Source organism: Castor canadensis, chromosome 8, assembly GCF_047511655.1.
Source record: "Castor canadensis chromosome 8, mCasCan1.hap1v2, whole genome shotgun sequence".
NCBI lineage: Eukaryota > Metazoa > Chordata > Mammalia > Rodentia > Castoridae > Castor > Castor canadensis.
Window position 1 is genome coordinate 98,825,668 of NC_133393.1, and position 27,878 is coordinate 98,853,545.

Here is a 27,878-nt window from a genome sequence, read left to right on the forward strand (position 1 = left end):
AAATTTTCCCTGAGCCTCCTGTTTGAATGTGATTTCTTTCCCCCTGACACCCTTTAACTCTTTTCTCATCTTACAGGAATTTACCTTCTTTTGACTGATGCTGATATCTTGGAGGGTAGGACTGTGTTTTATTCATCTCTGAAGCTAGTACAGTTCCTATCACACAAATGTTCAGTAGACATTTTGCTAACTTGACAAATATTTATTGGGTTTGTTGAAGGGTTTCCACCCCTACCTGTCTAGGTGACCTTGGGTAATTTCCTGAACCCACCCACCTACCTCACAAGTTTGTTGTGAGTCATAAATGGATAATGAATATGAAAGTTCATTGAGAATAAAGAAACATAAAGTATTATCCACACATCTTGATTGTTATTTTATGACAACTTTATCTCTTGGTTTTTCTTATTTTACCTGTTGGAGGTAATTACTGAGTATTGAACCCAGAGCCTTCAGCTTGCTAGGCAAACCCTTTAGCAGTTGAGCCAGGCCCTCGGCCTTTGGTTTTGGTTTTTGTTTCTGATAAAGGGTCTCCATAACCTTGCCCCAGCTGTCCTCAAATTCTCCATCTTCCTACCAGTGCCTCCCAAGTATCTGGCATTGCTGGGTGAGATGTAGCTTTAATAAACCAAGCAGAGGCGGTGACTATATCCCTCCAGCCAGCAGATGGCGCCATCTCGCTCAAGGCGTTCTGGTGGAGCATTTTGGCCCTTCTGCCACGCCGTCGGCTGTCGCCTCACCTGTGCGCCAGCCGGCGGGAGCGCACCGCAGTCGGAGCGATGTCGCTGCTGCTGTCCCTACGTCTCTGCGTGGTCGCGCGGACCGAGAGCCGACTGGTGAGCGCTCCGGTCCCAGGGCCGGCCTGCCTTCCTCGCAGAGCGCCTTGAACGCACCCTTCTTTTTTTGACCTGGTTCGACACCATTCGACCCTCCCCCAGAGACCCTTAGTTCTTCGCGGTGCAGTCCCCCGGGTGCTGGCCTTTCCCATGTTTCCCGAATCCTGGCCTCCTCCCTGCCTCCCTGAGGATGTGGCTCTTCCCCCCGCCCCGTCCCACACACCTCTCTTCACCTCCCCCTTCTCCCAGCTCCTAGCTGCTTCCGACTTCCCATTCCTTTTTTCCGACTCCTCCAGGCAGGGTCTCTTCTGCTTCCATCGCCCCAGCCATGGCACAAGTTTCACGCGGGGCCCCAGCTATCTTCCTCCAGCAAAGAGCTCCTGATGAAGCTGCGGCGGAGGACAGGCTTCTCTTTTGTAAACTGCAAGAAGGCCCTGGAAACCTGTGACGGGGATCTCAAACAGGTGCGAAGGGATGATGCAGGGCGAGCCACTGGGGCCTGACCTCAGCTCTGGGGAGGTCACGCTGGTGAGCACAGCGCCAGAGCCCGACATGAAGTTCTGAGCCTCAGCGGTTAATTTTGTCTTACATGGAAGCAGTTAACTCAGGATCCCAGGGTTAACCAGCCTTATTCCATTACATCATTACTGTGGTGTTTTCTACTGCTTGGAGCTGAAAAGGTTTATGTGACATTTGGCGTTAGACCCACCAGGACTCAAATTATGGAGCTTTCACACTAATACTGTGACCTTGGAGAATTCAATTAGGCTTTCAGAGTTGTGTCATTGTCTGTTATTTGGAAATACTACTGTCTACCCTATAGGTGGTTGTGAAGATTAAACTTATCCAAAGCACCAGTTACCACAATACCTGGTTTAGTGGTAGACTGCCAGTAAATGATAGATTACTTGAGTTTTTATTATAGAATTTAGGGCAAGCAGGAAGATAAGTTCATGTGAACATATTTTAAATAACCATTCAGTTCTAAATTCTGTGACTTTGTCTTCTGCTCTTTTTCTTTCCAATTTATAGGCAGAGATCTGGCTCCACAAGCAGGCCCAGAAGGAGGGCTGGAGCAAAGCGGCTAAGCTCCATGGGAGGAAGACGAAAGAAGGCCTTATTGGGCTGCTACAGGAAGAAAACACAGCTGTATTAGTAGAGGTGAACTGTTGGGAATTCCACATTCCAGGAACAGCTGTGTCTTGGGTGTAAGGCTTGTGGTAGACCCCTTTGCATCCTTAAGGAAGAAAACTGTTTGTGAATCTTGAAAGGTAGTTGGAGTTAAACTCATGAAACTGTAGTAAATTAACTATGAATTCATTTAGATACAGAAATGCCAGGTTGTGTTGTTGAGAAATGGCTTAGCAGTCTAGAACATTACTCCTAAAAATGAGTCTAGTGCTATCTTGCTCCTTGTCACTGACTGTTTCCTGGAACAGTTAGGTTTTTTTTTTTTTTGTGGGATTGGGTTTTGAGCTCAGGGTTTCATGCTTGCCAAAAAGGTGTTCTGCCACTTGAGTCACAACTCCAGTCCATTTTGCTCTGGTTATTTTGAAGATGGGGGTCTCAATAAGTATTTGCCTGGGCTGGCCTTGAACTTCAATCCTTCTGATCTCAGCCTTCCAAGTAGTTAGGATTACTGGAACAACTCGTACCTGGCTCTGGAACAGTTAGATTTTAAAGTTAGTAATTAGTTGATGGTAAAGAAAAGCTGCTTTAGAGGAGGTTTGGAAGTTGTAATTGGTGAAGAAGTAGATGTGGATTAGTTTAGAGTAAAAAAAGGATAAACACAGTGATAGCTAATGTCACTTGAAGTTGGAGGAGGCTGGAGAATAAGGTGATTATGGCATGCAACCACAGGCAAGAGATGAACTTTTAGTGACTCCCTCAGGACATTACAGAACCCTCTTCTGAATATGCAGATTATTGCTAACTCCCTGGTATAGAAGAATCTGGCCTCAAGGAAAAGAGGGACTGTTACTTTAAAAGTCTGGGGTCATTTATTTCTGTTGAGTCTGCAGCTTATTCCATCCATATCTTGTTTTCTTCCCTACCTTAATACACTTTGGAAACTCTTAGTAAACAGCTTATACAGCAACATCTATTTATTCCCACAGGTGAACTGTGAGACAGATTTTGTTTCCAGAAATTTAAAATTTCAACAATTGGTCCAGCAAGTAGCCCTGGGAACCATGTTGCATTGTCAGAGCATAAAGGATCAACTCTCCACATACAGTAAAGTGAGTTTGGAGGTTGTCTCTAGCATGCTGAATTTGTCCCCCCTTAGGGTCTTTGCCATTCCTTTGTTTTTGGTATTTGGGGATCCCACCCAGGGCCATGTGCCTTACCCCTGAGCTACACCCCTAGCTTCTGCCATTCTTTTTTTTCAGATACTCTATTGCTTCACATAGCTGCTTAAATGTTCTCTCTTTGGGAAGGAATACCTTTCTTCTGTTGTTCTATCTTCTTGTTCTGCCTCATTAAATTTTTTTATTATCATGCCTATAATTAATTACATTTTTATTTATTTGCAGAATGTGAGCTTCATAAGGCAGGATGTTTGTCTTTTTCTGTTGTATCTCTGGTGAAAGATAGTGGGTGCAGCATTTAGTTGAAGCTCAATAAATCTTTGTTGAATAATTGAATGCCAGTGTGGTGAACAAAACCATCTGAGGTTTCCTGTTCAGAAATCTGTAATGGCCTGGGGAAAGAGTTTCCAAGCAGTGAAAAAAGGCACAATTTGGTGGGGGTAAGCAGATTCTCATCCATAGAAGGAATTATATCAGTCTGCTTTTGATTCAGCCTATTGTCAAGGCAAAAATGAATTAATTGCTTACGACACTTTGTAACCACTTTGATCCTCTTATTTTTTCTTCTCTTGATATTGCTAAGTAAGTGGTAATTGTTACCATTTTGTAGTCATAGTATATGGAAGATTGTGTTGAGAGTATTTTGTGGTGAGGATGCTGGGGATCGAACCCAGGGCTTCACACATCCTGAGCAGGTACCCAGTCACTGAGCTACACCTCTAGCTCTCAGTTTAGATTGTATTGTGTAGATGAATTGCTTGAATTATTCTTTTTAATTTTTTTCTTTTTTGGTGCTGGGGATTGAACTAGGGTCTCATATATCCTAGGTAAGCACTCTACCACTAAATTGCACCCCCAGGCTTAAATTCTAATCTTAATTTTGCCAAAAATCTATTTTTAACCAGGAAGCAGGAGTTTATTTTCCTGGAGTCCTGTTTTATTATCTGTAACAAGAGACTTTGGCCTCCTTTTGTTTTTATTTTGGCCATACTGTGGTTTGAACTCAGGGCTTTGCTCTTGCTGGTGCTGTGCTTCTTGAACCACACCTCTAACCCTGCTTTATCTCTCTCTATATTATCACCATCATGTTTTTAAAAAAATCCTTTTGTGAGTTTTGTAGACATCAGGACTTTTTTGGGGGGGCAGTACTGGGGTTGAACTAAGGGCCTTATACTTGCTAGGCAGGCGCTCCACTCCTTGAGCCACTCTGCCACCCTGTTTTGTTTTGGGTATTTTCAAGATAGAGTCTTGAGAACTATTTGCCTGGGACTGGCTTCAAACCACAATCCTCTTGATCTCTGCCTCCTGGGTAGCTAGGATTACAGGTGTGAGCCACTGGCACTTGGTGACATTAGCACTCTTGAACTTGGCCTTGAGCCATGTCCCCAGCCCTTCTTTCATTATCTTTTCAGGTAGGGTCTTCATTTTGTGCTCTGGCCAGCCTGGACCATGATTATACTATTTACATATCCCAAGTAACTGGGACATCAGGAACGTACTACCACACCCAGCTTTTTTGGTTGAGATGGGGTTCTCATTAACTTTTTACCTAGGCTGCCCTTGAACTGTGATCCTCCTGCTCTCCATCTCCAGAGTAGCTGGGATTACAGGTGTAAGCAACTATGCCCATTGACATCAGGACTCTATTCTGTCAGCATGTATCTCCTAAAAACAAAGACATTCTCTTATATAACCATAGTACAGTGATCGAATTTAGGATTTTAACATTGATACAATATTTTTATTTATATGATATACATTATGTATTCTAATTTGCCAACTAACAATTTTTTTTCTCTAGAATCCATTCCAGTATCATGTTCATTTGGTTGTCATGTCTGTGTAGTCCCCTTTCTTTGTTCCTCAAGACTTTGGGAGAGTACCAGGGCAGTTTTGTACAATGTCTTTTAATTTAGGTTTGCCTGATGTTTCTTCATAATTAGACTCAGAAAATACTGGTTTTGTAGAAATATTAAATAGTATTTTTCTCAGATCATCATGTGAGAAGGCACATGATGACTGTGGGGTCCATTATTGTCAGTGTTAACTTTAATCTCTTGGTTAAGGTAGTATCTGTCAGATTTCTCTACTGTAAAGTTGCTGCATTCCTCTTTGTGATTAATAAGTGATCTGTATGAGAGATTTCTTTGAGACTGTATAAATACACAGTTCTTCAAAAGACTTTGCTAATGCTAGTTTTAGTATCCATTGATAATTGTTGCCAAGGTGAGTTATTAAGATAGCTGCATAATAGGTTTTTTTTTCTTTAATTTCTTCTACCTGCATTGATCAGTTGGCACTATACTGTTAGTTTTCTTTCCCCTTTGTTTAATGATTTATGTAGTACCAACGTTGACTCATGGATTCTTACTTTATAAAATAGGTTATAATTAATTATTTGACTCGTTATTTGTTCCGACCAATATAAGCCAAGCCTGTGCAAGCAGGCTGTAATGTCCTTTTGATATGTTCTTATCGTTTCTTTTTGGCATAAGACATTCTACATTTATGTTGCTCCAGCCATGGAACTGGCCACTTCTTCAGGGAGTCCAGGTCCTTTAAGTAGGGTTATGATTTTTAGAAACTAAGATGTGGACATTAGGTATGCTCATTTCTACTGAGATTTTATTGTTTCTGTTCTTTCAGCAGAAAGAACAGCTTTTCAGCTAGTGTGTATGTTTTATTTATAAACCAGACCTGTAAGGTTCCTTCTTTCCCCATGGTCTATTTGAATCTTTCCTTCATCATAGTAAGAAAGCTGATTCCTAGCAAACTTCAGTGTTTACTTATTTACTCAGTGTTTATAAAATACTCAAAATTGTTTGAGAGTCTCTGCGCCTAATTACTGTAAATGATAGACCTACTAAAGAGTTTAAAATTTCTTTGTAGTTCTTTTTGTCTTTACATTGAAGTTATATAGTGAGAGGAGACTATATTGAAAACTACTTGATTAGTGGTTTTTTTTGTCTTTTGTAAAGTTATGTTAATCATTGACATATAGTTAAGAGTCTTTCTGTGTGGTTAATTTTTGTTTTCCTTCCAAATCTTGTTGATTTTACTTATGTATTTATTTGTGGTTCTAGGAATCTAACCCAGGTCCTTGTGCATGCCAGGCAAATACTGTACCACTGAGCTACATGCCCTGTGCTAGTTTTTCTGTTTTTGTTTTTCGGCTGTACTGGGGTTTGAACTGTGGGCTTTGCACTGTCTATCACTTGAGCCAAGTTTCCAGCCCAAGCCCTTGGTTTTTTGAGACAGGTTCTCATTTATGTAGCCCAACTGGCCTGGAACTCAGGATCTTCTTGCTTTAGCCTTCCGAGAGCTGGGATTACAAGTGAGTGCCACCATGCCTGGCTTAATTTTATGGTTGAATGTGGAAAAAGTTCTAAAAGTTAAGTATCTTATATATATGTGTGTGTGTTGTATTATACAACTTTATATATATATATATATATATATATATATATATATAAAGAAGTATACTCATAGAAGCCTTAATTCCTCTTCTATTCCAGTCTCATCCACTCCTGTAGATAGCCAGCCTTGCTGGATTAAAGTTGCACTTTCAGTATGTCTTTTTGCAAAAATAATCAGATAAATACAGATATTTCTTGTACAAATGATAATGTGTATACGTACTTTTAATTCTCCTTTTTCAGTTGGTGATATGTCATGGAAATAACTCTGGAGCAGCTCACAGATCTACCAGCTGCACAGTATTCTATTGTTGGCGGCGCCATGTTTTACTTAACTAGCCTTCTTCTGTGTTTGGGCATTTAGATTGTTTCCAAACTTTTATGATTAGAAATAATTGCTCAATGAATGATTTTGTGCATATGTACTTTTCTTCTTTTGGAAGTATTTCATCAAAGTCCTAGAAACAAAATTGCAGAGTCAAAGGATAAACATGTAGTTTTGTTAGATATAGTTCAAATCTCCTCCATTGGATTTGCACCATTCTGCATTCTCACCAACAATTTGTAAGTTCCCCAGTTATTATTTTATGGTTGTATGAAAATATTATCTGTGGGTTATAGGAAATTCTAAAAAATTAGGCTAGAGGATAGAAGTGGAATGGAATTGGAAATGGTGTAGTAATAGAATAAAATATTAATAAAAATTAAGCTATTATTGATTTTTAACATCCTTGGCTAGAGAAAATATCTATACTTAGATGTCTTCATCACTTTCTTATAAATAAGCTATTTTTGCATATTCTCTGGATAATTTCAGTAGTGCAGAACTGGCTTATGTTTGTTTTCTTATACACTTAGGGCTTCCTGAATTCTTCTGAGCTTTCTGGACTTCCAGCTGGGCCTGACAGAGAAGGCTGTCTCAAGGATCACTTGGCCTTAGCAATTGGTGAGTTATTTGCTAGATTTTTGGAAACCAGAAATAAAGGTCTGGATTTCTTGGTATTCTGAGTTTCCTCCAAATCTAGTTTGAGAATTGCAAGCTTATGTGCCCACAGAGGCCATATCATGTTAATCTGAGAAGTGGGTTGTGTGGTAGGTGTTGGGGAGCAATAGGCATCCTGCAGGGCCTTTTCTTGGCTGAAGGAAGCCTTGTCACCAACCTCTAGACTATTGTTATATTGGGCATCATCAAAATTTCTAAATTCCTTGAAAGAATTTAGGTTTATATATAAAAATCTCATGAGTTTTCAACTCATTTGCAACTGTTGCAACTGCAACTAGTTAAAATTATTATTATTCTTTTTTTTGAGACAGTGTCTCACTATATAACTCAGGCTCACTTGGAACTCACTAAACTGGGCTCAAACTCTCCATCCTTCTGCCTGTGCCTCCCGAATGCTGGAATTATAGTCATGTAGCACCACACCATTCTTTAAAATTATTTTCTTCACTGTGATGACCAAAGAAAGCATGTTCTTAGGCAGAATGACTTTTGACTTCCAGTTGACTACCTCTGTATATGGCATAGAGAAAATAGTAAACCAATCTAGGAAAAGTTAGGGTCATCATTTTTAGGAATTTGTCTCTCTTTTCAAAAAATCTGCCTTGAATGTGTGAAGGTTCATTCTTTTAGAACCCACTGGTTATGGGAACCACATCTGGGTCATTGTTGGGAGCCTTAAGTGGGGATTTTGCTTTCTTTCTACGTGTCCTGATGGAGGGAGAGAAGCAGGGCTAGGTTTAGAGTTGCTGGGTATTTTCTGCCCATCGGAAGTTTCCAGTCAAGGCATCAATTCTGTTTTTATCAGTCATCTCATAATATCTGTGATATTTTAGTGAGTCATGGATCAGAAACCAGCTAGCCAGCTTTATTAAGAAATGTGACTTACTAAGAAATCCTGGAAGAACTGGGTGTTTCAGCACTGTCAACTTCTGGGAATTAACTACTGGGTAGATGTTTTGAGCTATTTTAAAATTTTAGTCTCTGAATTTTCCTTTTTTATAACTTTCAGATATAACTGTAGCTAACCCAGGCATATTTATCTATATCTCTTTATCTTCCTGCCCCTTCCTAATTTTGGCTTTTTTTGGGCTCCTGTTAGAAGGGAATGGCATACTGAGCAAAAGGAGAAAGCTGAAATTTTTTTTGGGTTCTCATAAACAACTTTGAAAATGTTTTCCTTTTATTTTTGATGAAAGGCAGTTGAAACTCTCAGATGTGGATTTGAGAGCTTGGGGGACTTTTATTTGTAGACCTTTTCTTGATATAGTGGATGATTGGGAGTTCACTGTGTCAAGTTATGGTGGATTTGGGAAAGATGGTAATTTTGTGAGAAAAAAATACCTAGTTGCTTTGGAGTCAGAGCTGAGTTTTAATTCCAGCTCCACTATGCATTACTAGGTGAGCAATGCCCTCTAAGCCTAAGTTTAAGGTATTCATAACAGCTAACATATGAGTGCTCACTGTGTGCCTGATACTATAATAAAGTTGTTCACATATACCACCTTTTTTATTTCTAATAACCTTAATAGGTAGGGGGTATTATCTCCATTTTATAGATGAGGAAACTAAGACTTGGAAAATTAGTAAATGGGGTTGTGTCATTAAGTTTCTTGCCCAAGGGCATATAAGCAGGAAGGGGAAGAACTGAGATGTGAGTCTGTGACACTAGCCTCTGTTTTAAGTACTAGCGTGCTTGGCACATAGTTGGTGCTCATTAAAGTACTCTTCAATCCTTCCACCCCGTCTCCTCTTTAAACAGAAACTGAAAACTGTGCTTCCGTCTTTCTACCTATCCATGCAAGTGTAGTCCTCTTCTGTGCTTATGTTGGTATCACTGTAGGCATCATATTCTGGTTGGTGTTATGGTTCTTTCTTTTTTCTTTTTATAGGGAAGCTGGGAGAAAACATGACTCTTAAACGAGCTGCCTGGGTGAAGGTGCCGTCTGGGTTCTACATTGGCTCCTACGTCCATGGAGCAATGCATAGCCCTTCACTCCACAACCTGGTGCTGGGGAAGTATGGGGCCTTGGTCATCTGCGAGACTTCTGAGCAGCAAGTGAACCTGCAAGACCTTGGCCGCCGCTTGGGGCAGCATGTAGTGGGCATGGCCCCTCTCTCTGTTGGCTCCCTGGACGATGAGCCTGGGGGAGAGGCAGAGACCAAGATGCTGGCCCAGCCATACTTACTGGATCCCTCCATCACATTGGGACAGTATGTGCAGCCCCAGGGGGTGTCTGTAGTGGACTTTGTGCGATTTGAATGTGGAGAAAGTGAAGAGGCAGTAGAGGCCGAATAGGTACCAGAGACTTTTTGGTCCAGGAGGAAATATTTATTTTTAGTTCTGGACATCATTACAAAAAGAAGTTATTTCCTAAGCCTCTTCAAACTTGTTTTTTCATTTGAGTTTATAATGAAATTATATACTCATAGGTATAGTTATTAGTTATATAATAAAGAGAGTAGAATTTTTTCCTTATTTGCATAATTCTGGTTTTAGTTTTGTTGTATGTTCCTTGTGATGGGTTTTAAGAAAGAACAGGTGAGTCTTGCTGTGGCTTGGTGAACAGACCACAACAACCATTGTGCTGCTCAGTTTAGTGTGGTGTTGCTGAAATTTCTAACTAACATGGTCCTTCATGATGGAAGTCTCTTGTCCTGCTTTGATTTTGTGACACTTTGGACTATGCTTCTTCCCTGGAACTTCTCCAGCTACATTACTTCCTTTGGAATTGTTGATTCACAGTACAATTGTCTGGAAAATGTGAGTTCATTTGTTGAAGTCTGTAGTGCTTTGAAAGCATTCTGCAGTGCTATATGTACTGGTTCTGGTCTCATTTATTGAAATTAATAATAACACATGGCTTTAATTGTCTTTTGGGGTAGATACTGAGGTTTCATGAACAGCTATAAGACCCTTACTTTTTTTTGAGATACTAGAGATTGAACTGAGGGGCCTGGTGCATGATAGGCAAGCACTCTACCATTAAGGTATATCCCCAGGCCTTGTAAGGCAGATCCTGATTGTCTTGTGCCAGAGACAGGAATTACAGTGGTCCTGTTGACCAGAGAGCTCACTCAGCATTGCCTCTTTACTTCCCCAGTACTGAAACCTTGCTCCCAACATAAGGTACAATTACCATAACACCAAGCACCAGGTACTGAAAAGAACTCTCATTTGCTCATCTAGCCATCTTTATTTGAGAAGTTAAAAAATGCTGTGGCACATAATAGATCTGGGCATTTGGATTTTGGGTTACATAGGTTTTAGAAATATTAAACTTTAAAGCAAATATATGTCCTGAAACATACTAAATTAGTAAGCTTAGTTTTTGGGTTCTCTATCTTTTGACTTTTCTATATTCATGCAGCTTTTAGTGCTTTCTGCTAAAATTTTTGCTGAAAGGCCACAAAAACCAAAAAGTGGGTACTTTAACATTTTTTAAGTATTTAACAACCAAGGATTGCAAGAATGAGGAAAAAATGGAGAATGTGCTATGATTTTCAGACTTGATTGTATCTAATTCAGTAGCTGAATATCAGGCAGAAATTGGTAGATAAATTCTTTCCTGATATTGGCACTATCTGCTCTCTTCTGTGCTCTTGCAAGAGGCATATGCCTTCTTGTCTTAGAAGAGTCCCTTTTCTTTCTTCAGTTGTAGCTGTTTCCAGCCAGGCAGAGCAGCAAACTGCCCTCTTGTGATGCCAAATACAGACATGAAGTCCTTCTCAGAAAGGTAATTCTAAAAGAGAAAATAAAGTTTCTAGTTAGAAAGAAGACATGGCATGTATTAATGACAACAGAGGTAAGGAGAATGAGCAAGAGGGCAGCCTAGGTAGACCCTTGAAGGAGGAAGTAGAATGACTTCTCAGGGAGGTGATAATAGACCTAAACTATGCACAGCAAATTTGTTCTTGAGGCCATGGAATCCCATTTTGGCCTGTGGAAGAAACTGGTTTCACTGCTTTTGCAGTCCTGGCTTCTTGCCAGAAAGACAGTAAACGGGTTATATATTATTGGTGAATTATAGACATTTAAGTTTTAGAGAGTGGGGGAGTAAATTGAATGATACTTTTTCTTCATATTCTTAACTGCCATTTTTATCCAGAGCTTTTTTTGGTGGGGGCATATTGGGATTTGAACTCAGGACCTCATGCTTACCAGGCAGGTGCTGTATCACTTGAGCCATTCTACCAGCCCTTTTTTTATGTTGGGTATTTTTGGGATAGAGTCTTGCAAACTACTTGCCTGGGCTGGTTTTGAACCGTGATCCTCCTAATCTCTGCCTCTTGAGTAGCTTAAATTACATGTGTGAGCCACCAGTACCCAGATATCTAGAACTTTAATTTTTTTTTCTGGTGGGGGGATAGGGGGTGTGTGTAACTGGAGATTAAATTCAGGGCCTGGTGAATGCTTTACTACTGAAGTCTATCCCCAGCCCCCTAGAACTTTTCAGGTGGATCTTGCTGAAAATATAAAATTCTTAACATTTATTTATTGATGTGATGTACATTTTGTACCCAATTAAAGATTATTAGCATGTGGTTTATAGTCCAGGTAATTAAGACATGGTTAAATAAGACATTGCATGAAATCCGGAGCCCTTTCCCAAATCAGTTCTTTCAAGGGTAAATAAATTAGTTCACTCAACATAGATATGTTAATTCATCCATCCAAAACTAAAGGAGTGTCTACTATCTGCTAGGCACCGTTTTAGGTGCTGAAAAGCTGAGAACATGCTGATGGACAGGATAGACTATGGATGTTATTAGAGGGGAAGACAGACAATGAACAAATCAGTGTGAGGTAATGGATGATCAGGGAAAGCCTATCTGGGGAGGTGACATTGGAGCTAAGACCTAAATGGTAAGAAGGAGCTGACTCTGATGTTCCTGAATGTTCATGCAAGGTTGTTATAAGCATGTTTAAAGAAAGAAAAGGGTGAAGGGTAGTAAGTTAAAGAGAGTAGTGATACGTGAGATACAATCCTAGAGGGGACAAGGGCCAGATTGTGTAGATATTTGGATTCTTTTATCAGCATAGTGGGAAGCCATTTGAGGTGTTTTAAACAGGGCAGTGCAATCTGCTTTTAAAAGATCCCTTTGGAGCTGAGCACATTGGCTCACACTTGTAATCATAGCTATTTGGGAGGCTGAGATCAGGAGGATTGAAGTTTGATCCCAACCTGGACAAATAGTTCATGAGACCCCCAGCTCCAAAATAACAGCAAAAATGGATTGGAGGTGTGGCTCAAATGCTAAGCACCTGCTTTGCAAGCAAGAAGCCCTGAGTTCAACCCCAGTACCCCCCACCCAAAAAAAAGATCCCTTTGGTTATTAATAATAATAATGATTATATTGGAAATAGATTATAGGGTTGGGGTGGAAATAAGTTGATACACTAGTCCATAGTGGCTGGACTAGATTAGACTAGCAGCAAAGATGAAGAGGAGTGGACAGAGACTACCTGATGGATTCATGTAGAAGGTGAGAAAAAAAATACCAAGAAGGAGCCCTCAGTTTTTGGTTTGAGCCACTGGGTCAATATCCATTCAGTGCCTAAAATGTGCCAGAACTATTTGGTCTTTTATTGAGATGGGTGCTTTAAGTGATGGGGAGTTCCACTTCTGTCAGATGCAGTTCCTTTGGCCACTCACCTCCTTTTTGGCAGGGTTCACATCCTCTGGCAGCTCCTGATTCTGATTCTTCAATAGAACTTCTATAGGGTAATATTTTGGTTCCCTATCATCAGAATTCAAGGAGAGAATTGCATTCTTCATGTCCTACATAAGAATATAGACAACAGGAAAAGACTGTTCAGTGATTTTATGTGACCTGCATGTGTATAATATTTACATTTTAGGTTATATCACTTCACCTTTTGTAATCATTTTTCAGAACAGTGCATGTCAAAATCATCTGTAAATTGAAAATATTCAGATTTTGGGGTTCTTAGGAAAACTTATTCAGTAAATCTAAGGTGAGTCTTTATAGCCAGTTTGGCATATGTGGTGCACTTGTCTCTTTCATTGTCATTACTTGCAGTGCTAGGGATTGAACCCAAGGGTTTAAGCATGGTAATAAGCAAGTACTATGCCACTGAGCTATAACTCCAGCCCTATATGTCTTTTATATATTGTGGTTACATACCTTTTCTTGGCACTTTTATTTAGGCCCTATATTTAAAAGCCTTTAAATGTCTTCAGATTGAAGTCATACTTTTCTTAAATACAGTTTGTTTTTGTTTTTTGAGATGGTCTCTATGCAGCCAGGTTAGCCTCCAACTTGCTATGTAATCCAGCCTGCAAACTCTCAGCTCTCCTACCTCTGCCTCAAGTTCTAGAACCACCATACCTGGCTTCTTCTTTTTTTTTGGTGGTACTGGGGTTTGAACTCAGGACTTCACACTTGCAAAGCAGGCACTCCACAGCTTGAGCCATACCTCCAGTCCATTTTGCTCTGGTTATTTTGGAGATGAGATCTTGCAAACTATTTGCTCAGGCTGACCTGGAACTGTGATCTTCCTGATCTCATCCTTCCAAGTGGCTAGTATTGCAGGTGTGAGCCACCGGCATCTGGTTATGCTTGACTTAAATACAGTTTAAAGATACTATATCACCATTAGCTTTGGAATCTGACTTTGAAGGATACAAAGGACAACACTGCTAGATGGTTTGGACACCTGGTGCCATGCATTCATGCTGATGTAAAAAGCTGTTGGATTCCTGGCTTGAGGCTCCACTCCTTTTAGTTGTAAAAACGGGTAAATGGCCTAAGTTTTTATGGACTTTACTACCAGAAACTGATAAAAATATCATTTGGGTTAGAAGCTCTTTCTGAAGAGTACTGCCCATAACTATAATCTCTCCTGAATGATAAAGAGAGTTAGACAATAAAATTGCGTTTTGTTTTTTTGAGACAGGGTCTTGCTATGTAACCCAGGCTGGCCTCAAACTCATAATTTTCCTGCTTTTGCTTCTCAGATGCTTGAGATCTGCTTTTCTAAATTGATTTTTTAAATCTTGGGGTTGAGGGTGCAGCTCAGTGGTAGAGTGCTTAGCATGCTTGCTTCGTGGGTTCAATTCCCAGTACCAAAACCAAAACTAAACAAAACTCCCTTTATATCAAAATAGTCAAACAAGAGTAGTACTAAGAAGAACATAGTAGAGTATTGCCTATGTGGAATCTGTAGTATTTGCTATGTACTATTTTTTTTTTTAAGTGGTACTGGGGTTTGAATTTAGGGCCTCATGCTTGCTAAGCAGGTGCTCTACCACTTGAGCCACTCCATCAGCCCTTGCTCGCTCTTCTTGGCTATGGGGCTTCTCTAAGAATAAACCCAACTCACAGCAGTGATTTGCATGATAGCAGCAGCATCTCCCAGCTCCTCCTTTAACTGTTCATATGACTTTCCTGCCTGAGAAGAGAAAGAACAGGATGAGGTATTGCTGATAGTGGAGGAACTACCTGGTCTATATCATCAAAAGTAAAAGAGCTGAAGAGGAAATGTAAAAGAGCTGAAAATCAGAGGCCTTTGAAAGGTAGGGAAAAATGAAAATTCCCCTTTCTGGCCCATGTAGCGTAGAAAGGTCCTTTTCTCATAGTGTCCAAGTCTGAACTCCAGGTCTTGTGCTTGCTAGGCAGGCATTCTATCAATTGAGCCATGCCCCTAGCCTGAGAATTTTTCAAAAAAATTTTTTGGTGTTTGAAGTCAGGGCCTCACACTTGCTAGACAGGCTCTCTACCACTTTAGTCACTTTGCCAAACCTTCTGTGTTGGGTATTTTTGAGATATGATCTGATTTTTTTTGCCCAGGCTGACCTTGAACCATAGTACTCTTGATCTCTGCTTCCCTAGTAGCTAGGATTACAGGCATGAGCCACCAGTGCCTGGCTTGCAAGGTTCTTACAAGATTGAAGAAAGAGCAGTTGATAAGGAGTCAGACAACCTGGCTTCTTCCTATCGGTTAACTGTGACTGTCGACAAATAACTTGACCTCTTAAGTTTCCCCATCTATAATAACCTGCACTGGTTGTCAGATGGTGGTAAAGATCAAAAAGATAATGTGTGTGGATGCACTTTATAAACTATTAATTCACACTGCCTACTACTAAGACTACCTGTGAATGATCTAGCTGGACCTATTGGCTATGAGGATGATGGGGAAAAGAACAAAAGTAAAAGGCAGGGAGTGGAATGGGAGAAATGAGGTTCTGGTTTTACTTCGCTCTTGAGTCAGTACCCCAACTCCTGCCTGAGCTTTGAGGCCTGACTTGCCTGGCTGTAAGAACATCTTCCCCAGTCCCTTCATTCTTACACTCCAGATGTGAGGATCCCAGGCCAGGAACCAGCCTGTAAAGATGGGAGGCTCAAACCCCTGTTTGATGATCAGAATCGGTGTGTCAGTGTCTCGGCCACTAGGGTGAGTGTGCAGGTATTCCTGGGCAGTTGCAAGTGCGTTCTTCTTCTCTGTAGCATTGGCCTCAACTCCAATCCATAAGAACACCTGTTGTACAGATTTAGTATTTGATAATGCACTTGTGCTAAGGTAGTCCTAGGTCATGTACACTGCTCATCATTCCCCCTCAGCAATTCACAACCTCAGAAAATGTTCTCAGCCTAATTTGTTCAGCAGAGAAAGGTTTTCCCAGAACCAGCTTGATATTTTTTATTTTAATTGCCACTTGTATCTCCCAAATCTCCATCTCCAAACCTGAGCTCTATCTAAAGTTCAGCTTCCTGAATTTAACTTCTTGCAAAACACCTCCTCTTGATGTACATCAAATAAAACCCTCCTTAAATGTAGCTCTTCTTTTTAAAATGTGTATCTGAATTTCCATTCTTGGTAAGTGGCAAAGGGGTGGCATCCATTCAGTCACCTAAGGCAGAGTCATGTCCATAACTCTCCATACCCAGTGAGTCACTAAGGAGGGCTGGCCAACTTGGCTTTTTAGGGCATTGGTCCAATCTGTCACCATCCCTCTATCCCTATTCTACTGTCCTCATGTGGGCCCATAGCAGCTCTTCCTTGACCCCATTACTCTTTTCCTACACTTGCAGGAATAATCTAAAAGCACAATGACCATGTCACTCACCTACTTAAACATCAGAATAAACTTTCTGACATTGTAGGCCAGGCTAATATCTACTTCTTCAGCTTTATCTCTAGGGTGCTTAACTGTCTTATGTTCTGATAGCACTTCGTGTTGTACTTTTCTGTGTACTCTTTTCTTTGCCCAGAAGGTCTTCTCCATCCTTCCCTCCCACCCCCCACCAAGCCCTTTGCTATTTGAGTCACGCCCCCTGCCCTTTCTCCATTCAGTTTTGCCAAATTATGTGTACTCATATTTTGGTATTCAGCCTTGGAGTCATCTCTTCCAGAAAGTCTTCTTAGAGTCCCTAAACTGTGTTGAGTGCCCTTAATTGGTGCTTCTGAGGCACCTTGTGGATACCTCATCATAGTGCAATATTCCTCTGGGTAGATTCTCCTACCAGCCTAAAAACTCTGAGAGCAGGAGCTCTTTGCCTTGGTGACATCCACTTGGCACAGTGACTAGCATGGAGGTGATGCTCGGAGTATTTTTGCTAAGCTGAACTGTTGAGAAAGGGTTGCCTTGAAGCTATCCCTTTCACATTCCTTGGTTCCTTAAAAGGCCCACATTCTCTGGATTTGTAATCTGCTTCTGTTAATCCCAAAATACAGAAGGGCAGGATGATTGGATGGCTTGGTTTTCCCAAAGCAAGGTGAAAAAATTCCTGGGGTGGTGAGTTTCAAACATTCTGTTCTCTGACCATGGCAAAAAAGCAGTCACTTCCTTTGACAAATGTTTGACATCTAGGCTCATTCTGGTGGAAATGCTACACAAAAAAAATAGCTTGAACTGTGGGGACCTTGTCATTTGTTCTGAGTTCTACGGCTGTGTCTTACCTGGTCCCACGTGTCCAGGAGCATCACATCACCTGGGTTCAGGTCATCCTGGGTGAAGTCTGTGATCTCAGTGACAATGAAGCGGCCAGTCTTATTGGAACATTCAAAGAGACGGGACTGGACATCTAGTGTTTCCTGCTGTAGTCTGCAGTACAGTCCATGTAGAGGAACAGAGCCACAGAGAAATTGTTTTTAAAACTGAAAGGGATCTTAGGGTTTGTGTCCTTCACAGGCCTGAAGGGAGGGGGAGTTAAGAAGAGGGGGATGCTGTGTTCCCATACCTTTTGTCATTGGCATAGGGTGTTTTCCCTCCCAGTAGGTCCCAGAATTCAGCTGACTCCTGGCCCTCAGCCACAGTGTCCTCGGTGCCATCACAGAGAAGCCCGGCTAGCTCCTTAGCCATGGCCCGCTCATCCCCACTAGACCCCTGAGTAGGGCAAGGAGATCACAGATGTTAGTCACACATGCTGCTGAAACTAGTAACTCAGTGTAGCGGGATCAGCTATTGAGTCATAGTGCCTCCAGATGGAGAGGTAGACTTGTTCTATTGTTAGGAAAGAGGGGAAAGAAGACAGAGTAACTGGAAAAGAATAGGACTAGACTCTGAAACCCAGAATAAATGGTGATAAGAGTCATCTTTGTTTCAGCCTTAGCTGGAGTTTTAGCACCTGCTTTTGATTCTTTTTTTTTTTTGAGGAAAAATTAATCACATATAGTAACATTGACTCTCTTTGATATGCAGTCCATGAGGCTTAACAAACAGACGTGTTACCACAGAGAAGATACAGAATAGTTTCCTTTTTAGTCCTCCCCCAAATTCTTTGGGGTTACCCCTTTGGAGTCAAACCCTACCTGAATCTTTAACCTCTGCAACACTAATCTGTTCTCATCCCTCATCAATATAGTTTCACCTTTTCCAGAACAGCATAGTGGAATCATACAATGTTTAGTTCTTGAGTCTCGCTCTGGCTTCTTTCACTTAGCATGAATTGGAGACTCACCCAATGTTGTGTGTATATCAGTGGTGCATTCCTTTTTATTGCTAAGTAGTATTCCATTGTATGGGTGCATCGCTGTTTGTTTACTCATTTTCTAGTTGCATTGTTGATTTAAAAAAATTTTTTTGGTAGGACTGGGGTTTGAACTCAGGGCTTCACACTTGCAGAGCAGGTGCTCTACTACTTGAGCCACACTTCCAGTCCATTTTGCTCTGCACGCTCACAAACTATTTGCCCAGGTTGGCCTAGAACCATGATCCTCCTGATCTCAGCCTTCCAAGTAGCTGGGATTACAGGCATGAGCCAGCGATGCCTGGCCTGGATTGTTTCTAATTAGGGTGTTTATGAATAAAGGTGCTGCATACATTTTTGTACAGCTTTTATTTGAAACTAGCTTTTTATTTCACTTGGGTAAATACTCAGGAGTAGGGTTGCCTCTAAATGTATGTTTATAAGAAACTGTCAAACTGTTTTCTAAAAGCTGTTCCATTTTGCAGCCCTACTAGCAATGCATGGAGGTTCTTATTGCTCTGCATCCTTGCACACATTTTATATTCATGTTTTTAGCCATCTTAATCAGTGTGGACTGGTGTCTCATTGTAGTTTTAATTTGCATTTCTGTAGTGTGATATTGAGCATCTTTTTCTAGTCAGTTCCCTTTCAGGATATTTATAAATACCACAGGCTGGTCTCAAACTTGAGATCCTCCTTCTCAGCCTCTTAAGGAACTGGGGTTACAAGTGTGTACCATTAAGCCCTGCTTTAATTATTTTTTATAAAACAGTTTTTAATATTTTTAAAGGCACTAATAGAGTATGAATTGACATCACATTTTTCATGTTTTGCTCTGTTAGCACCTGACCTGTTACAAGCCACCATACTCATGTGAGAAGATTAGCTTATCCAGCCTTCATGCATGTAGAAGTTCATGGGATGTCTCCTGGGGTGAGCAGGGCCATCAGTGAGTTTCTGGGAGGCCAATTGTAGGATGCTTCCTTTGAGGATTGTTTAGGAAAAAGCCACCTCTTTTTGAGGCCAATGCCAGTCTACTCTTTAGTTCCTTGAACTTACTGACCAGGGGTGTCCAGGGCTGGGCTGCAAGGGGTTCATCTGACCACTGGGCTTAGTCATCCTACCTTGCCATACCACAGATAGTGCTCCGCCTGGGTTCGCAGCAGAAAGACGTCATTAGAGTTTAGGGAGGAGGCAAAGGCTGGCACCTCTACTGCCTTGGTGTTTGATTTGTCACTTCCTTGAATTTGGAAGAGTCTCACTGGAGGGTCAGGCTCAGCATTTCCTTTCCTGGAAGTCCCACCCTACAAAGAAGAAAAGCAGAGTGATCTATAAGGACCATGTGAGCACTTGGTTGGCCATGGTGGGGAACATGGATGTACTTGATACCATCTTTGCCCTTCAGGATCTCCTAAGCCAAGTGGAAAGGGTTAAGATGAGCTGGGATTATGGCACCAGTAATAGTAGGGTTTTTTTTGTTTTGTTTTTTGACAAGATCTTATATAGCTCAGGCTGGCCTAGAACTCACTGTGTAATCCAGGCTGGTCTCAAACTCATGATCCCTGCCTTAGTCTTCTAGGTGCTGGAATTACAGTGTGTGCCACCATGCCTGACCTAATGTTATTTTTCATTTTGAGAATTTTTTCATATGCCAGGCTCTGTGTCTAGTGCCTTACTATTACTACATTGATCCTTCTAAAAATTCTGTGCAGTAGGTACTATTATTCCAGTGTAGATGAGGAAACTGATATTTAGAAACCTGGCTACTAAATGGTAAGACTAGGACTTGACTCCAAATTTATGGGATATCTAACATGTGACCTTATGCATTGCCTGGTAGTGCTTTAGACAGGGCCAAGAGAAGTGGCCCTTAAACTTGAAGAGGCGCATATGGTGAAGGGATGACATCTGTGAGCTCTAATGAGGAGACCCACCCAGCTGACTGGAGGGGAGGGTGCTGGTTGAATAGCTGGGGTAAGGCTCCTGTATAGGTAATTTGGGTCCGATTACCAAAGACCTTAAGTATTTATTAGACAGTGGTATGGACTTGAAGCCCTAGGCATTTGGGATTTCCTTGAATGTCTTAGACTAACCCTCTTCTCTGTCTCTGTGTCTAGCCTACCCCACCCCTCCTCAGTTCTCCCATAGCCCCTAATAGATGGCTAGCTCTGAGCATTTCTGAAGGTCCTCACCTCATAGATAACCAGCTTTCCTTTGAACATGGCCATGAAGTGGCGTGGCTCCTTCCCCATGCTGACCCGAACCTGCACAGGGGCCCCGCCAAACTGCTGATCCACCTCCACTGCCTGGTAGGCTGAGGCTGCCAACTCATCCTGTGAGGCATGGCGGCCCTGTAGTGGTGACAGGGGAGTGAGTTCTTCCTTCCCCCTCCAGCCCAGTGGCCAGCGGAAGTATCCACATCCAAGGCTGAGAACCTGTGCCAGGCCTACCTGCCATATGTACAAGATGTGATGTGGCTTCCCATTCACCTCGTATGTGTAGAGAACCAGATAGCAGTCTCCCCCATAGAAGAAGCCATGCCACTGACGTTCCACAGGGACCAGCTCCAGGTTCTCAATTCTCCAGACCTATGCACAGGAGACAGTTCCCAACAGGTGGGCGTCCTGTTCAGAGGGTGCTCCCTAAAGGGAACTGGGCTGTGCTGAATGGAGAACCTAGGTGGGTGAGGTGCTATACCTACCCCAATGCCTCTTCCCCCTCTGGTTCTTCTCTGCTAGTGGTGAGGCCTCATCATATTTGCATGATTTGAATCCCAAAAAGACCAGGGTTGTCCTGGTCTGGTGCCTTCCATCACAGCTGGGTGTTTGTAGGCTGAGTGGTGATTTGAATATGTCTGCCAGGTGAGTTATTGATAATACATTTGGGGATGTGCCTCTTACTTCCCTGAAGCATTGTGGGGAAACTGCCAACTTGCCAACCTCTTAGAGAATATTGAGGTGTCAGAAAAGAAAAGTCAAGCAGACAATCACCTGCCTGTCTCTGCAGCAGGAACAGCCCCGATGGCTGTTCCTCACCAGCCTCACCTCAACTTTCCCGTTGCCATCATCCACCATTCTTTCCTGGGCAGCTACCTCTGGCTTGGTGTGTAGCAGAGTCACATCAAATTTATCTTGGAAAACTTTAGCTGCAGAGAAGGGATTGGGAAAAGCTGAGTGAGTGAGAAGCACCCATGCCTCTTTCTAGAGTCTTGGCAAATAGAGGATACTCTGGGGACAATCTCACCAATTTTATTAGTGCTGAATGTTTTCCCCAGGCCCATGGTCTGGTCCTTCACTGACCACTTCTGGAACAGCTGTTTGAACATGGCTGACTCGGCTCCATCATTGACGGTCTCCACGTTGGTGCTGCTGGAGTAGCCCTTCATCTTGATGAAGCCCTGCAGAGTTCCCCCACCGCCCCCATACAAAAGCAAGTCAGTCAGGATTACACTGAGTTTTTTGCTTGTCTGGTAATTCTTGCCTTTGAAACCAGTTGATAGGATCCCTCCCCTTGGGAGTCAGGGTTAAATTTGGACTCATTTCTGTCTAAGGACCAAGTTACCTTACTAAAGAATGACTGAGTGGGACATTTTAGCATCTATTTATTAGTCTGTCATGATTATGATCATTATTAATTGTTTTTGCAAGACCCTCTATGCTGTGTTCTTTTCAGCAATTATGTAAATCTCTTTTGTGTGTGTGTGTGTCACAATCATTTATTGCTTTTAAGTGCATCTTTCTTGGGTCTTCTGCTGCCTCTGTATGAATATCATAATCTCCTTGAGGCCAGGGCTGTCAACCTTAACACATGATATCCCCTCAATACTAACAGCACCTTTTACAAATCAGGTGTTGTGTACCAAATAGTGTTCTGAGAACTTTACAATGTACTTGGTTTTAATCCTTTACATGTTTTAATACTTATAACCCCAGGAGATAGGTATGACCCCGTATTAGATATAAGGAAACTGAAGCTCAGTGGTGTTCAGTAGTCTTCCCCAAAACACTCAGCTGGAAAATGTAAAAAAGGTAAAACCTGCATTTGAGTCCTAGTTTGTCTGACTTTGAAGTCCATGTATGTAACTGTAGTGTTCTGTGCTCAAGTGCCTGGTGTGGTTCTGCACACATCTGAAGTGATATTGGCAGAATTATTTGGGTAGTATTGTACATCTGCAGCTCCTACCAGGGCTTTAGACATGGCCGCCTGTTTCTCAACTTTTGTGGCTCCTTTTCCTTTCCACACATAGATCTTGGCTCCACTTTGGTCCAGGATGTAGCAGTCCTGAAGCAGTCAGGGATAAATATGGTTACTGCTGCTCAAGATAGAAGGAAAGCCTTTGCACAGGGTCTGCTTCTGAAGCCATGTCTGACTACCCCAAGCCAAGCCCCCGTAGCTCTACTCACATCATGATTCAGTAAGTCCTGGACAAGAGGCCTTGTTGCCACCTCTGTGACTGCCAGCTGCCCATCTGAGTCTGAAACACTGGAGAAGGGGAGAGGTTAGCTTGAGCCTTCTCTTTACTAAGCATCTTGTGGCTAAATTGATGTTTTAGTGTGGAGCTACTGGGTAGAGTTTGACTTCTTAAGGAAGATGTGGCTTGGATGCAGACAGGAATATACAGACTCTATTTCTAGGTGGAGGAGACTTCTGTGCATCTCTCTTCCAAATTTTATCCCTTTCACATTCCTGGACATGCATAGACCAGAGTATAAGAAAGGTCTCCCCAAGGGTCAGGGGAGTTATTAATAAGAACAGAAAATAGATGCCTCCTTAAAAGAGGGTCTCCAAGCTCCTTCTAGGTACTGCATTTGAAAAGGACCAAGAAGAAAGCTAGACACCTATACCCAAAACAAGGGGCCAAAACGAGAGCCTGATTTTCTAGGGGATACCTTCGCCCCATCCAGCTTTTAGCCAGCAGCCAGGTCTAGCTACTCACTGATACAGCATGATATTTGATTTCTGCTGCTGATCTATGATCTCATCAGGGACTGCAGACTTGATAATGGAGCGTCGGCCAAGGGTGTCCTGAAGCACCATCATCAGCTCCGGGCTGGCTGCCTCCTTGTCCCCCTCGATCACTCCTATTTCAGCTCGGCCCCCTCGCTCCCTGTCCCGAATATCCTTTGCCAGAAGCATAGCCTGTCAACAAAACCCAAGGAAGCACTCAGCCTACCTGCAACCCCTTTCTGCCTGATGGCTTCAGAGGGAGCAGCCTGGATGCCAGACCCAGGAGATATTCTGATGCCAAGAGCCCTGAGGTGGGTCACACATTTGGCTTGTCTGTAAGACTGAGTCTACTCAAAAGCCAGGATCTACCTTGAATCTTGCGAATCAGCCATTATGGAAGGAAAACGGAGACAGCACCTGAGGAAGCCCAGTCTCATGACTGGGCTTGAGGAAGAGGAGAGTGCTAAGACTAGAAAGAGCCATACCTTTAGGCGCTCCCCACTATTGCTCTCTGGGCCATTCCATTGGATGATGACCTTCCCAAGGTCCAGCAAGAAGACATCACCTCGGTTAAAGCTGTCCCAGCTCATTTCCACCTGCAGGTGAGAAGTTAACATTGCTTGGGGAGGTCTTAGGTGCCATGGGGAAGCCCTAGGCCCAGGAATAAGTGGACAGGACTTACCTCAGTGGCCCGGATGTTTCTCTTCCCCTTCACATGTAGCAGCCGCTTGACATTATAGGTGTTAGTCTCCACATGCTTCATCCCAGAGGTCACACCCCCCTTTTTATAGCTGAGGAACAACCATTCAGTTATTATTGATCATCTGCTATGTGCTAGGCTCTAGGGAGACCATTGGGAATTATACAGATACAGCCTCTGCCCACGTGGGCAATGATAACCAATAAGCAAGGTGAATGCAGATCAGGGCAGTCTTCTCTGAAGACGTCACCTTTGCGGGAACCTCAGTGATAAAAACACTGCTGTGTGGAAGGGCTTGTTTTGTCTAGGAACTGTCTGAATATCAGTGTGCAATGGAGAGAGGGACACAAGTCAGGCAGAGGCAGAAACATTTATGATACCATGGCCTGAAGACCACCCACCCAAGAGTCAGCCTTCCTGCCACTGGAACTCACCTCAGTCCAACCTCCTACACTTTTAAGGACTGCAGCAGGCAATGCTGGAACAGAGGTTTCCTGATGACTCAGTGTGGTGTTTTGTGCCCAGCAGGTCCTCAGTGAAGACTACTGACCTGGAAGAAGCTGCCCTTGACCCAGCCTCAAAATTCTGGGGCTCATTCCAATTGTCTTTTGGTTTTTAATCTCAAGTGCAATGTTCTCAGTGCTCATGGAACATTATCATCAGAGGCCTTATAAGATCCTCTTTCGTGTCATGTCTGCGCATTTCCTCTCATCTGTGTTCCCTATTCCCATTCCTCTTTCTACCATGACTTCCATGCTGACAGTTTAACATCTCTTCTTTTTATCCCATAAAATGTGTCCTGTTGTTTGAGGGCATTATTTTTGTAAAACAGAACTTGGTATTTTGCTATGTACTTCAGTGTTTCTTACTTTGTTCATTAAGCACCTTGTCTGTGAGATGTGTCCATGTGCTGGCTGTGTATCTGATCTGTTGCTTCTGGTGCACATGCCTGGTCTCCTGGTGATGGACACCTCCCACCATTAATGATATTGCTTCCTTCTAGAGTGTGGGCCCTCAGGGACCTGGGTATGTGAGGATTTGAGTTATACACCCAGAAGCGGCATTCACCTTAGTGGCATCATGACTACTCTCCAGAATGTAATGCCAGCCCACACTCCCATCACCAGGGTACAAGCTCCCATTTCCTCACTTGGCACCACCCAGCTCTCTAATTTGTGCCACTCTGATAAGTGAAAGTGATAGCTTTGTTTTGCTTTGCATCTCTTAGATTACTTTCTTCATAGGCACAGTGGTCTTTTGGGTTTCTTTTTCTGTAAACTGTTGTTTCTGGCCTTGCTGTGTGCATCACTACTCACATGATGCCCTGCTTGAAGTAGCCACGGAAGGTGTCAGACTCATGGTATTGCACTTCCCGGTGTTGCACGGGGCCACCTCCCAGGTAGTCGTCCAGCTGCGTGGTGTAGATGGCTGCACAACTTTGCTCATCCTGGGAGGAGTCCTTCCCGATCCAGAAGTGGATGTTCTGGGAGAGGAGACTGCCCACTCTCCGGGTCTGAGATATAGTCAGAGAGATCAGGTCACAGGCCAGCTCACCACCCCTTTGCTACCAGCCCTCTGGGATGGAAAATCACAGCATACAGAGGCTTGTGCCCTGCCTGCCTGAAGTTGGTACTAGAACTGCCCAGCCCCTGTGCAGACCTGCTCTGTGACTCCAGCTTCGGCAACCCAAATTTCTCCTCACATTTAGGGAAGTTGACAGCTGTTGTTCTCAAAATAATGGAGACCGAGAAGATTTTTCCCCAATTGGGCTGCAAATTTACAGGTCTCCTTGCAACCTTGCACTTACATGGCTGACCCATACATCTGTATGGCTATCAGTGTTTTTCACTCGGATATTGTTACCTTAACTAAAATGAGCACTTTGAGGCAAGAGAAAGCCTAGTATTTATCTGGTCTTCTTCCATACCACTTTAGTGCAGGGCATGGGGCCTGGGCCTCAGGAGGGGGAAGTGGGAAGTTTGTGAGGATCAGACAAAGGGCCCCACACTCAGCCTCTGAAGCAAATTTAAAACCCAGGCCTCATGATGGCCTGTCACAGTCAAACTTCAGGCCTACTCTGCATAGCACTAAGGAAGAATTGAGACAGACACCAGGAACCCCATTTCCTTCCCTCACCAGCAGTTCTGGTGAGCCCAGGGATGGTCTCAGGGGAGAAACTTTCAGGGCTGGGGATGCTCACCGAGAGGATGACGTAGCAGTCCCCCTCATAGAAGTTCCCATGGGCACTCAGGGGCACCAGTGCCAGCTCCATTTTCTGGAAGGACAGGTGGTGTGTACAGGTTTCATTCCTCCCTTCTCCCTTCCCCACAAGCCTCCCTCTCCTCTCTGCCATTTGTCACAGGTGGTAGATTAGTGAGGAGATGACCCCATGACCTTAACAGAGTAAAGTGGCCAGCAAAAGATTCATGTGACCATTGCTCTGGTTTCTGTAAGCTTTGCCTGCATCATTCTGGATCTGAATCTGGGTCCTGTCCTGGTTTCCCTCACCCTGTTCTCCTCATGTCCTGCTTGGTCTCACATCACCACACTGTGGGGAGCCTTGTGAGCCCCAGCAGCCCTTTGAAGAGGAAAGAGTTGGATGTAACTTTCAAGTAAAACCCTCTGAGCTGTAGTGCTAATGGCTCCTCCAACACTCTGACTACCTAGAGCTGGTCAGGCCTGCCCCTGTAGGAAGGAAGGCCAGCAGTGCAGGTGAGGGCTACCAGAAGCTAAAGAGTGCCTGTGGGGTGCATAGATCCAGGTTGAGTGTCACGTATTTAAGACCCCAGAATGGGGTCCTGACTTGTCACTGCATGTACTGCCTGTTCCAGGAGGGCCATTCACAGCCTCAGATGTAAATTATGACTCTCTCCAAGTGAGGTAAACCTGTAGCCATACTGTGTGTATACTATGTAAAATGTCTGTGTTAAATGTAAAAAGGTTAAGTATACCACAATTTTCGTAACCCCGTTTTTTAACCTGTTCATTTTTAAATAAACTGGGAGCCTTAAAATACTGAAAGTGGTCTGAAAGTCTTGCTGGAAAGCTGCGAGTCGCCATTCCTAGTTGAGGAAGGTGAAGGAGGTGTCATCTCTGGGGAGTGGTGAGGAAGGCGTGCATTCACATCTGGCAGGCAGAGCTCCTCAGGCCAGAGTTTGGCGCTCATAGTCACCCACAGGGGCCCAAGCCCAGGAAGAGAAGGGATGAACAATGCCCTTTCTGCAGCACTCCCCTGCCTTATAGGAATCTGACATAGGAAGATATAATTCACTACTACTCTGATCTGAGCAGCCAGGAGTCCCCTGGGAGGGTCCCACCCTCCCAGCCAACTTTCCAAAATAGTTTCTGGAAATGCAGACTCACTGAGCAGATGGCTGAGTAAAGGACAAGCTCATTTTTGCTCAGAGCCCTGCTTCCCACGGCTAAGAGAATTTCTTCCACCTGCTTTGAGCACCTGGGAGGGGACAAAGATGGGAACGCATGCACTCTGATACTGCCTCTCACAGGCCCAGGAAGGCAGGAGGGCTTTCATGTAGCAGCCCTGCTCACCTCAATTCTCCAGGTAATGATCCCAGGGTCGTTGCCCACAGCCCTGAAGGCACTGCTCAGAGACATGATGCTTGTCTTCCTAGGACTAAAAGGTCACAGAGCAAGAGGTGATGTTTCTTGCATTAGGAAGCAATTCAGCTTTTCTGTCAGTTCCTGATCTCTTTAGCCATCCTGCCATGTCCT

The 27,878-nt window shown here is 43.1% G+C and overlaps 2 protein-coding genes across 6 annotated transcripts in view; one reads left to right on the top strand and one right to left on the bottom strand.

Annotated features, from left to right (window-relative positions):
- Tsfm (Ts translation elongation factor, mitochondrial) lies at window positions 1–10,049 on the top strand. 4 transcript variants are annotated; one of them, XM_074083774.1, is made up of 8 exons: window positions 1–115; window positions 660–836; window positions 1,133–1,300; window positions 1,869–2,042; window positions 2,954–3,076; window positions 6,420–6,479; window positions 7,420–7,507; window positions 9,454–10,049. In XM_074083774.1, the coding sequence occupies exons 1-8, from the start codon at window positions 98–100 to the stop codon at window positions 9,858–9,860; spliced, it is 1,215 nt and encodes a 404-aa protein (XP_073939875.1). In that variant the 5' UTR covers window positions 1–97; the 3' UTR covers window positions 9,861–10,049. The 4 variants fall into 4 exon arrangements, with proteins under 4 accessions (XP_073939875.1, XP_073939876.1, XP_073939877.1 ...); XM_074083775.1 differs by lacking the exon at window positions 1–115 and having other exon boundaries at window positions 672–836; window positions 1,869–1,997; XM_074083776.1 differs by lacking the exons at window positions 1–115; window positions 6,420–6,479 and having other exon boundaries at window positions 673–836.
- Window positions 9,888–27,878, bottom strand: part of Avil (advillin) — a 21,525-nt gene continuing 3,534 nt past the window's right edge. Inside the window, exons 2-20 of one of the 2 annotated variants that reach the window (XM_020163379.2) lie at window positions 27,696–27,780; window positions 26,347–26,421; window positions 25,463–25,659; window positions 24,129–24,237; window positions 23,932–24,042; window positions 23,436–23,638; window positions 22,903–22,981; window positions 22,682–22,780; window positions 21,743–21,896; window positions 21,544–21,644; window positions 20,950–21,087; window positions 20,692–20,850; window positions 19,624–19,803; window positions 17,771–17,916; window positions 17,490–17,634; window positions 15,879–16,067; window positions 14,910–14,978; window positions 13,219–13,344; window positions 9,888–11,304 (exon numbers count right to left, since the gene is read on the bottom strand). In XM_020163379.2, the coding sequence (XP_020018968.1) occupies window positions 11,191–11,304; window positions 13,219–13,344; window positions 14,910–14,978; window positions 15,879–16,067; window positions 17,490–17,634; window positions 17,771–17,916; window positions 19,624–19,803; window positions 20,692–20,850; window positions 20,950–21,087; window positions 21,544–21,644; window positions 21,743–21,896; window positions 22,682–22,780; window positions 22,903–22,981; window positions 23,436–23,638; window positions 23,932–24,042; window positions 24,129–24,237; window positions 25,463–25,659; window positions 26,347–26,421; window positions 27,696–27,761 (2,460 nt within the window). In that variant the 5' untranslated portion in view covers window positions 27,762–27,780 and the 3' untranslated portion in view covers window positions 9,888–11,190. Of the gene's footprint in view, window positions 11,305–13,218; window positions 13,345–14,909; window positions 14,979–15,878; window positions 16,068–17,489; window positions 17,635–17,770; window positions 17,917–19,623; window positions 19,804–20,691; window positions 20,851–20,949; window positions 21,088–21,543; window positions 21,645–21,742; window positions 21,897–22,681; window positions 22,781–22,902; window positions 22,982–23,435; window positions 23,639–23,931; window positions 24,043–24,128; window positions 24,238–25,462; window positions 25,660–26,346; window positions 27,674–27,695; window positions 27,781–27,878 lie in introns of those variants that run through there. The other variant, XM_020163371.2, reaches the window with a different exon arrangement.

What these genes read in the sequence shown, in the direction of transcription:
- Tsfm (XM_074083774.1), top strand. An exon ending in GTGACGGGGATCTCAAACAG is followed by an intron (nt 1,301 to 1,868) that starts GTGCGAAGGGAT and finishes TCCAATTTATAG; the next exon opens with GCAGAGATCTGGCTCCACAA. An exon ending in TCACTTGGCCTTAGCAATTG is followed by an intron (nt 7,508 to 9,453) that starts GTGAGTTATTTG and finishes TTCTTTTTATAG; the next exon opens with GGAAGCTGGGAGAAAACATG.